Source organism: Drosophila grimshawi, unplaced genomic scaffold (genome assembly GCF_018153295.1).
Source record: "Drosophila grimshawi isolate 15287-2541.00 unplaced genomic scaffold, ASM1815329v1 contig_848, whole genome shotgun sequence".
NCBI lineage: Eukaryota > Metazoa > Arthropoda > Insecta > Diptera > Drosophilidae > Drosophila > Drosophila grimshawi.
In genome coordinates, this window is record NW_025063692.1 from 6,519,061 (window position 1) to 6,530,000 (window position 10,940).

General features: G+C 40.2%; 2 protein-coding genes across 8 annotated transcripts in view; both read left to right on the forward strand.

The window, feature by feature from the left end:
• The window catches only part of LOC6566205 (neurobeachin), a 220,034-nt gene that overhangs the window by 119,647 nt on the left and 89,447 nt on the right, over positions 1–10,940 (forward strand). The window lies entirely within an intron of this gene.
• The window catches only part of LOC6566203 (DEP domain-containing protein DDB_G0279099), a 12,206-nt gene continuing 1,321 nt past the window's right edge, over positions 56–10,940 (forward strand). Inside the window, exons 1-2 of one of the 3 annotated variants that reach the window (XM_032739013.1) lie at positions 56–1,357; positions 2,378–2,446. In XM_032739013.1, the coding sequence (XP_032594904.1) occupies positions 141–1,357; positions 2,378–2,446 (1,286 nt within the window). In that variant the 5' untranslated portion in view covers positions 56–140. Of the gene's footprint in view, positions 1,404–2,377; positions 2,447–10,940 lie in introns of those variants that run through there. The other 2 variants (XM_001992114.2, XR_006246889.1) reach the window with 2 other exon arrangements.

The following is a 10,940-nucleotide window of genomic DNA, read 5'->3' on the forward strand; positions in this document are numbered from 1 at the left end:
AGAAGTAGGGCCTAACGCGATTACATTCCATTTCATTCCGTTCCGTTCCGTTCCGTTTCGTTTCGTTTTGAATACGGTTTTCGTTTCGTTTTCGCGTATTTCTTCTGGTGCTGCACGTTTTCAATGGCTGTTTGTTCCTTATGATGGAGACATTTCTTGTCCTGGGCCTGTGTTTTATCCTGTACGAAGCATTGGATTTCTTTCAAGGCTGCATACACAGCAACACGCCCACACCGAGCGACCAAATCGAGGCCTATCGCCGCGAACTCGACGAACAGCGCCAGCAGCAGCAGCAGGAACAATTCCTGGCCGGTTTGACGCCACTTTTGGGCGCACAATTTGCGGCCGCCGCCGCCGCTGCCGCTGCCGCTGGCTCGCAATCGACGTTGAGCACCACCACGCCAACCGCCTCCACAGCGAGCGTCATCAGTGACTCCTATGACCAGGAACAATCCCAGTCGCAATCACAATCCCAATCGCAATCGCAATCACAATCACAGGCACAGCAAACACATTCGTTGAGCACACCGGGATTATTTCGTCCGGCCGCTTTGGGCTATTACGATCCGGAGGATCCGTTGCATGCCACCTCATCGCTGCCGCGCGACTTTTACTATCTGCAGCAGCAGCAATTGAAGAATAAGGCCAGCGCCAAATCGCTACTGTCCAAGTTCTCCACAACCAATTCGGACAATCGCATCCATCCGGAGTCGAGCACGACGCACGGTGTTTTGGGTGTGCACACTGCGGCGGTAATTACCACACAGCCGCTACCACTTGCCGCTGGTGAATCGGTGGCAAGTTTGGGCCTCTTCGATTGCCAGCCACCGTTGCAGTCGGTGCTGCCGACATCTCCCCTGCTCATCGAGCTCAAGCGTGCCATCATCAGCACCAATAGCCGTACCAATCGTACTCTGGTGCGCCGTAGCCAGGCCTATTCAACACAGAACGACTACGAGGATCGCAGGGAGACTTATAGCAATAACGATAACGATAACGATAACAACGGTTGTCCGCAGTGCGTCGAGGAGAACGAGGAGGAGGCAGAAGGGGAGGAGGAGGACGAGGAGATCGACGACGACAATTTATCAAGCAATTCCGGTAGTTCCGGTAGTGCTACAGGGTCCGGTAGTTCCGGCCCCAACTCACCAGCCGCCATTGCCGGCGCTGCGAACAGTGAGCCGAACATTTGCATCGCATCTCAATTGCCGCGCATCCATCACATTGCCATTGACGATATCGGCATCGGTGGGCAATCGACGGTGAACGGAGAACCGATTTGTAGTTTGGCAGCCAGTTCCAGTTCCAGTTCACACGCCGATATTCGGGAGATCGAGTGCGAGCGTCTGAGACGCAAGTGCGTGAGCGTTAAGCGCATCTATAGCATATCGGAGAAGTTCTAAATCAAAATCAAAATCAAAATCAAAATCAAAATTAAACAAAATCAAATCTCGCTAAACTGCAAATCCAAATCAAAACTCAACTCATTTCTGTACAAAAGCGCTAAACTCACCATTGCACCCGAAAAACCAAAAAAGAAAATAAATAAAACCAAAGGCCAACAAAATCAAAAAATCTATTTGCAAACACACCAAAATTGAAATCGTTAAATATATATACATATACATATATATATATATTTGTCGACATCATCAATCGAATCTGCCTTACTGCAAAATTCCAATTAAAAAAACTCACAATCAAAAAGAAAGAAAAAAAAAAACAATGCAAGCAAAATCACAAATTTTCCATATGCGAAATACCCCACACAAGGTTAGCAAAAGAAAGCTCCAACAAAATAATAAAAAAAAAACCAAAAAAAATCAAGTGACTAAAGCAAAAGCAAACTCAATTCAAGCGTAAGCTAAATAAAAAGAACTCGAGTTGCAATCCAGCTTCAAAAGAAAAATATTTAACCGAACTAAATTGAAATTTGCCAATAGAATTTGCACTGCATTCTCAGCTCATTTGTATTATTCGATTATGTTTTTGGTCCTTATCCATATTATTTATTCTCACGTTTCTCACACCCAATTGTTGCTCTCAGCTCTTTCACTCACCACACACACACATACACACACACACACACACACCATGCAATTAAGAATTAATTTATAAAGATATATATATAATGAATTTACTTCACAATGTGCAATGTTCTCTCAAAAAAAAAAGCAGCTGCAATCACCATTCACAAGTTTCACTCACCAGAAATGCCAAAAAAAAAAAAAAAAATACTAATAAAAAATAATCAATGCGTCGCTCTCTGTGCTCGTTATTTTATTTTCGTTTCGTTCGTCTCACAAATGTTCACAATCACATTTCAATTATAACGAATACATTGCCTGCTCTTAACATGTACTAATACTATTTCCAGACATTTTGATCAAAGCCAAACTCCAGAAAGCAGCTGCACTCGCAGTCGCATGGTGTGTCCCGATTACTAGTAAGCCTTCAATTATTCCAATTCAAAGCGAGCATTTTTCCAAAAAATTTATGGAAATTTTGTTTTTTTATTTTGTGAAGCATTAAAAATTTGACACCAAATAACACACACATTTGGCGCCCAACGTGGGTCTGTTTTTAAAATATTTTTTTTTACTTGAATCTAGTATTTATTTTTAGATAATGTCAAAAGCCAGTCTAGGGCGTGTGCATACTACTAATTAGTTTATATTTCTTGATAGTTGCTCCTTTACTTTAGTGTTGTTATTTTTTTTCTATATATATTTCATTTCAATATTTGGCGCCCAAGTTGTCGGGGTCTCTTTGGCAAGCTAAAGTTCTTATTATATGACTGACTGTTTGGTTACCCGATAGTTGTGCGTTAATATCTTTTGTTTCCTTTTCAAAACTTGCCAGCTAACAACGACCGATAACAGTTAACTGTAACTGTGTTCAACAAACTTTATTTTGAGCTTGAGCTGTTCAACAAAACATATTCAGAACACTCTTCAAAGTATATTGTTGCTTTGCTTTTTGAGTGTGTTTTTTTTCTTCTGTCATTTTTTGGACAACAACAAAATGATAACTAGCTAGTCCCGACTCTTAGCCCAACCCCCGCAAACCCTTATGCGTGGCAGGCCACAAGCCGCTGGTAGCCGGGGCAACTTCAACCCGAATCCAAATGTTATTCTTATTGTTGTCGTGACTCTTGAGTGTTATGCAAAGTGAATTGTACATAATTGTCAGGCACTAGGGCAAGATTCGCAAAAGCACGCATGAATTCATCTATCTGTGTGTGTGTTTGTGTGTGTGTGTATATATATAAGTATACTTATCTACATGGTACATATATGCAAATGTGCGGCGAACTGTGGCCATGTTGGATAAGTCTCCAACTTGCTCGCCAGCACAATGACTAATTTTGCTGTCATTGTTGCAGCAGCAGCAGCAGCAGCACCACCACCACCATCAGTTGCTGTTAGGGAGCATTACTATCATATCTTACAAATTGTCGCTTGAAAGTTAAATCCTGCTCCTCTCAACCAACCTTCTCCCCGTTGTTTTTTGTTTTTTGTTGTTTTTTTTTTCTATTTTCATGCTCTGTTACCATTAAATTGGTGTGGGAAGGCATAATAAAGTTATGCAAATGCATGTTAGAGATTTAAAGGCGACAGCAACAGCGTCCCTCTACAGCATCTGTAGATAAGCAGCTTAAGTCGGTCCTCTTCGAAATTTGTAATAAAGGATTATTACATATTGCTTATGTATGTTAAAAATATTTTTAGCATACTTCTGATTTTTAGTTAGCAATTTTTACATATTTACAAATTACATTATACTCCATGCAATGGCTTGTTGATTATTTAAGCTGAAAGTTTTCACATGGCTTAGAAATTATCACACATATCTGGTTACAGGGTAGTTGAGAGTCGAATCCCCTCGTTGGCCGATTCTCTCTTGCGCTTAGTCTTTAGGCTTTTGGCTCATTTTGCGCAGCTTGTGCGAATCCTTTCAATTATTCGATATGTGGTAGCATTTTCCTGTTCTGCTTCTTTTGCTGAACATTTCTTCTTCTTCTTTTTTTTTTCTTTATTTTACTACAACCCTCAACTTGTGCTTCATTTTCATTTCGTACACACACACACACACACGCACACACACACACACACACAAATACACGCTGGCAGCCCTAAGACCCGCATTATTTTTCATTTCCTTCCACTTCCACAGTGGCTGCTGCCATTCGAGTCAATATGTGTGTGCGAGTGTGTGTGTGTGTGCGTGTGTGTGCGTGTCTGTGTTTAGTGAAGTCCGCGTGTGGTTCAGATTCGCGTCCAAGCGTCCACATGCTTTTTCGCATAGTCCTTCGCCGGGGTTCTTGCATCCATCCATGTTCCATCCATCCTGCGTTCAATGTTCGTAATCTTTTGGTCTTTTCTTCATCATCGTTTAGCTTGATGTGGTTTTGCCCCGACTTAATCAGTTTTACTATTGTTTGTTTTTACCATATACATATACATACAAACAGGTTTATTTTTTCCTTTGTGCGTCTGTCTGTGCATGTGTGTGTGTGTGTGTAAGTGTGTGTAGTTTTTCTGATTTGCTGCTCTCTTTTATTCTTATTGTTGTTGTTTGATGTTGCTCTACTGATTGAGTCCATTGGTTGAGAATGCTGCTGGTTGGACGCTGCTTCAGTTTTACACACACACGCACACACAGACACACACACACACACACACACACACACTCACACACACACACACACACACACACATCTGATAATAGTATGTTGTGCGCTCTGCCCTTTTGTGCAGAACAGCTTTTGCTCCCAATTATTCTGTTCCAGTGTGTGTGTGTGTGTGTGTGTGTGTGTTTCCATGACGGTTTAGCATTGCTATTATAATATCAATAGCAACAACAACACACACACACACTCACTCATACACACACACCTATACACATATCGAGGCTTAAGCAACTCAAAAAATACTTCAGCATTGCAGCCAAATAGCAAAAAAATTAAATCGAGCAAAACATCATTGCAGTCCAAAATCAAGTCGACTACACAATACTCTGCTGGAAATTTGTTTTCTCAGTGTAACTTTAGGGATTTTTCTTGAAAACTTCAATACGCCCATTTGCTGGTGCTTGCCGAACAGTGTATGAAAAACCAGAAAATTGTAAAAAAACAAATCAAAAATAAACACAACGTTCCCAATCCACTCCAATAAGTAACCCCCCCCCAGCCAGCTACTCTTAGCAACCCTCTGGCTACTGGCTACGGCTCAGGTTCAGCTTCAGCTTCAGTGCCAGTTACAGCTGCTTTTGATGCTGCACTTGCCTCACAAATCAGTCAAGGGCGATATTCTTCTACATCATTAAGCGCCAGCAGCATCAGCAGCAGCAGCAGCAGCAGCAGCAGCAACAACAACCCCATTAACAATAACAATAATAATAATAACAAAAAGCCACAAGAAATAATACCAACTGAAACTAAAGCTAAATCTCTTGTTCCTAAGCAACCCCTTCTCTATTCCCATCCCCATTCTCATCCTCCTGGACGCTAGTCAGCTCACAACTGTTTTGTATTCAAAGGCAATCTTAAATCGAAATTGGCATTGTCAGACAAATGAAGTGTATTGATAGATAGAGAGAAAGCAACACAAACAACTCAAATGCATACTGCATTCAAGTTGCATTCATTTTTCTTGATTATTTTGCTTCTGTCAGCAAAAACGCATCGTAATTTTTACTAAAAATCAAAATGTAACGCAATTAAATGCGTCTTTGAGTATTTGAAAGAGAGAAATATAATCACAGTTGAAATAAAGTGAGAAGTAAAATGCACATTCACAATATATTTAAAAATGTGTAATTGTTTAGAGTAGCAAGTATTGATTTAAGCTTTAACTTTTTTTGTTTTGGATCAATATATTCAGGGGAGTTTGTGTCGAAAAATTGAGCCATGAATAACGAGGAATTTCGTTTTAATCGCCTAAGTTTTGGCAAGTTATTTCTGATGGCCAATTAACAGAATTTTATTGTACTTTCAACACTTGTGAGTCTCGTTTGCCCCTCTCGTCTTATATATATATGTATATATATTCTTGTTTCAGCTATAACTTTGACTCACAATCAAAATCCAGCCAAATCCAATTCAATTAATCAGCGACTTGCGACTTGTGACTTTCGACTAACCAACTGACAGCTAACTGATGTCTAAACAAATTACTAACCCACAACCACAACACCAGCACAACCAGCACAACCAGCACAACCAGCACAACCAGCACCACCAGCACCATGCCCCCAAGAAACTTGCTTTTGTGGTTGCTGCGTCTACGTCTTTATCATTGGGCTTATGCAATCGAAATTTGTTTTAGTTTTCGTTGTTATCTTTAGCCAGCCATTGGAGCTTGGTTATATGGCATTAAAGCGGACAACTTTATTTACAGCAAAATGCTTTACTTTTCTAAAGAGACACAATCACAAAATATGCCATTAATGAAACTTTTGATACTCTTCCATTGGCTTATCCGTTGCAGATTGTAAAAATACTTTGATTTAGGCCAAAGCGTTTATTAAACGGATTTTCTTTCTACATCCACTGTTTAATGAGCTGCATGTGTATGTGTGTGTGTGTGTGTGTGTGTGTGCTTGTGAGTGTGTGCCTGCCAAGACTTGTTGAGCTCTTAAGTCTGTAGTTGACAGCCTCTTACGGCCTCCTCACCCACACCCCTATTAAAATGTGACAAACTCAAAAAAAAGAAAAAATATACCTGCTTAAAAATAAGAAAAAAGAAGAAATGAAAAAAACAATTATCTTTAACAAGCTGAAGATTATATACCCTTGTAGACCGGCGATAATCTGCTGCAATATAAGTTTTAGTTTAAATATTATTCTGCTTTTGAACGTTTTAAACAAATTTGTATTAAATGTTTTCTGTTGTACGACTGTCGGAGTTTAACTTAATCAACCGATGAGTGTCCAAAATGAGGTGGATATATCAGACTTAATAAGATAATAACATAAAATTGCAAAGTGTAAGCAAAAACATTTAATTATTAAAAATAATTAGATCGAAAGTTAAAGATGAAACAATATGCTTTAAAAGAAAAGTGAGCTCATTTGAAAACTGTCGCCATTTTTTGCATTTATGAAAGCAGCTAAATCATTAATTCAAGTGCCAATAAAGAATGGTTCGTTCCGCATTCCACAGTTGCTCAAGTTAATATTTTCGTCGAGTGTATCAGCCACATTTGTCTATGCACATAAACGTATTTTGAGTAATTTAACTTGCTCTGTGTATTTTTGCAAATCTTGATGAGCTGATTGAATGAAAGTAAAGGCTATATTTAATGGCTAACTGACGTCATTTGCTCTGCTATATGTATATATATATATGTATATATATGTTCAATTTCTATGTTGTTTTCTTCTTGGTACACCCACGTACACCCACGTATACCCACTCATACATACACATACACACTAGTAGGCTTTAGTTGTCTGCAGGGCAGACGCCACTTATTTTTCTTGTTCTTGTACTCGTGTCGTGTCGTGTTTTGTTTGTGGCGCCTCAAGTGCCCAAAGTCGCATTGTGTTTTTGTCCTGTTTGTTATGTGTTGTTGCTTTAGCTGTCTTGTCACCCAGTCAGCCAGTCAGTCAGTCAGTCAGTCACTCGTGCCATTGGCCAGGAGCAGCAAACTCCAGACAACATTAATAAATACATATATATATATATATATATATGTGAATATATAAATATAATTCACTTGTCTCCATTTTCTCGGGTATGCGTTACGGCAATGAACTGAGCCAAGTCGCCAATTTTATCCATTTTGGCGGCGACAGGCGCAAAGATGAGTTACGCACTTGGACTCATATTACGCATACGCCACATACAACACTCAGCACAGACTACTTTTGCCTCGCCTTTGTCCTGCCTACGATGCGTGTACAAAGGCGTATTTTTTTTTGTGCTGTGGTGTGGGGAGGAAGGCGTACAAACAGGGGTAGGTGAGGTGGGTTGGGCAGTTGAGATGCCAACGCACAAAACTTTTGCACATTTCAATGGCAATAAAAGTGATTTAATAATGCTGCGCTAAAGCCCCAAACGACATCAGCAGCAATAACAGCAAGAACAACAAGTAATGTCTGTAAACAATTCCACTCGCAATTGCCGTTGCCCAAATACCCTAACAATATTCTATAATAAAGATCTTAAATCAAATCTAGTCGATTAAATGAAAATAATTTCATAAAGTTTCTTTGAAGAACAGCAATAAAACAATGAAAAAATCATTAAATTACTTTAAAAATCAATAGATAATTTTCATTAAAATAAAGCTCAACTTTCCACAGTTATATAGTACTCTGACTTTTGTTAACATCAGCTATATGGCACACCCATTTGACAATTCGACCAGTTCCGATGTGAGTTAATTACCCATGCTAAGGGTAACAAATGTGTCCCAAAATAAATCCGATGCCATAGATTCTTTTAAATTGCGCTGATCATCATATGATCATTATAGTCTCTAATGAGGCTGAGGTATAATACCCTCTCAGAAAGCACACTTGATGCTCAAATGGGATTATCCCTTTGCTAAGGGTATATATGTGGGCTTATTGTGAAATCAATTTGATTTGTCGCCGGCTCCGGTCCACCGAAAAATGGGCGGATATGCCACACCCTTTACACCCCCTGACCCCCTTGCCCCCTTACCCCCTTACTCCCCGACCCCTGACCCCACCCCGTGCGTGTGATTAAGTGTGCGCTTAATGCGAATGCCCGGCCATAAAACAAATTGCATGCAATCGGCCAACGTCCACAGTGTGCCCCTTTTCTCTCTCTCTCACTCTCTGCCTGTTTCTCTCTGTCTGTGTCAGTCTATTCCCACATCCTTCTTTCAGTTGTCGCATTACAGTTTCAGCCCATTGCTCTCCTTATTGGCTGCAAGCTGTACGTTTTTAAATGTAAATACGGCTCATTATTTCTATTCCGGCCATTCATTTGCAAGGATTCCAGTTACAAACTGACTGAGAAAACATACACACATGAATCAACTTGAGCCTGTCTGCCGATAAGTTTTCTATGTTTTCACTGAGAGAGAGAGAAAAAAAGAGAGTCTCTCTCTCAGAAAGATAGAGAGAGAGTGAGAGAGAAAGAGAGATTGCGCAAGCGAATCTTTCATCAATTGACAAATAAATTCCACAAATCTAATAAATTGTTATCGATATTTAAATCGGTTGGACTTTTGCACCAATATCAATGTTTTGCCAACTTGTATACTCTTCATATGCATACCAGTTGCCATCACATCGCTTATATACAGTTATCGATAGTCATTTATCGGTGTTCGATTAATATAGCGCTTGCCAATCTCTGCTCAATCAACAAATAAATGCATATATATATATATATATATTGTTATCGATATTTACATCGCATGCATACCAGTTGCTTTCGCGCTCATATCAACTTATCGATAGCCATGTAAGCAATTCAAGGTCAGACTGAAACTTAACCTTGCAGTTCAAAAGAAGGAGGGTCAGTCGCCAATTTGCGTTAGGCTTCACTGTGCGAGGTCAAGCTTTAATTAACTCTAATGCAGCAACAACAGAGAAGAGCAAACATTCGCAGACGGGACGCAACCAGGCCTAATATATATATATATATGTGTGTAGTCCCCCTCAAACCGCCCCGCCCCCGCAACTGTAGCCGTCCGTGTGTGTTTGTTGCTTTGTTTTGCCGCCCAAGGGTTTATTATTTTCACTTAATTTGTGCTTCATTTAATTTTTTTTACCCTCGTTCATATTTTCGTTTTTAGTCCCGTGCTTGCAGGCTTTTGTTGTTGTTGGGTCCACTCTAAAACAACAACAACAACAACAACAACAACAACAGCCGAGCATTATGGGGTCGTCTATGAAATTGACGTGTCTCGACTGTCCCTGAAAGTCAACTGCTACATCATCACAGCTAGGCACAAAAAAAGAAAAGAAAAAAAAAAAACCAAATAGAAGAAGCGAAAACCTTTTCCATTTTTTTTTCTCGTATATTTATTTTATACAAATTTGCTGGCCCCGCCCCCAAAAAAAAAAGGAGAAAAAAGTATGCTACGAAATTGAGGTTCAGCTTGTTGTTGTTGTTGCTGTTGCTGTTGCTGTTGCTCTTGTTGTTTATGTTCAAATTAACTTGGCCCACAAAAATGATGTAGACAGCAGCAGTCGAGCAGTCGAGCAGCAGCAGGATGACAGTGCAGGTAGCCAAATGGTATCACAAAGCCCAGTCCGCCGGATGTTCTCCGTTCTGGCCTAGCTCGTACATGGAGGAAGTGGGTTGGGCTGGGGTTGAGGTAGGCTGAGGAAGCGGGTCTTAAGGTTGCCCCCTGTTGCCATTTCCTGGCAAAATGGGCAAGGACAAAGCGACAAAGAAATGTTTCGCATTCTGCACAATGGCAAATAATTCATAACTTGGCTCAAAAGTTTGATTTAGTTGCAGTTAATACAGTACCCACCATGCTATACACTCAGAGAAAAATTCCGAATTTTATTTTGCCACTTTCCAAAAACTATTTGCTGAAAGATACAAAATATTTTTGCTGGTATATTTTTATGCTGTGAATGAGGAATTTATTATTCAAAGAAACAAAAATGTTGCACAATTTTCAAGTTAATAGCTATTTTTGTTGAGTGTATGTGTCTCAACTGCTGTGTGTGTCTAATATATGGTGTATATATGTATGTGTGTGTGCGTGTGTGTGTGTGTGTGTCTGCTGGCAACTGTGTGGCCATACGCTTTTGGCCTGCATAAATTTTGCTTGGCATTGTGCACTCCGTCTTGGCCGTCTTTGGCGTCCAGTTGACAGTCGCAGCCACACATTTTGCCAGCAGATAAATTACGCTTGAAGCGCTCGGCGAATGGAAGCGGAAAGCCAACAGCTCGGACACAAGCACAAAGGGAAAGTAGCAGCAACAGCAGCAAAGGATC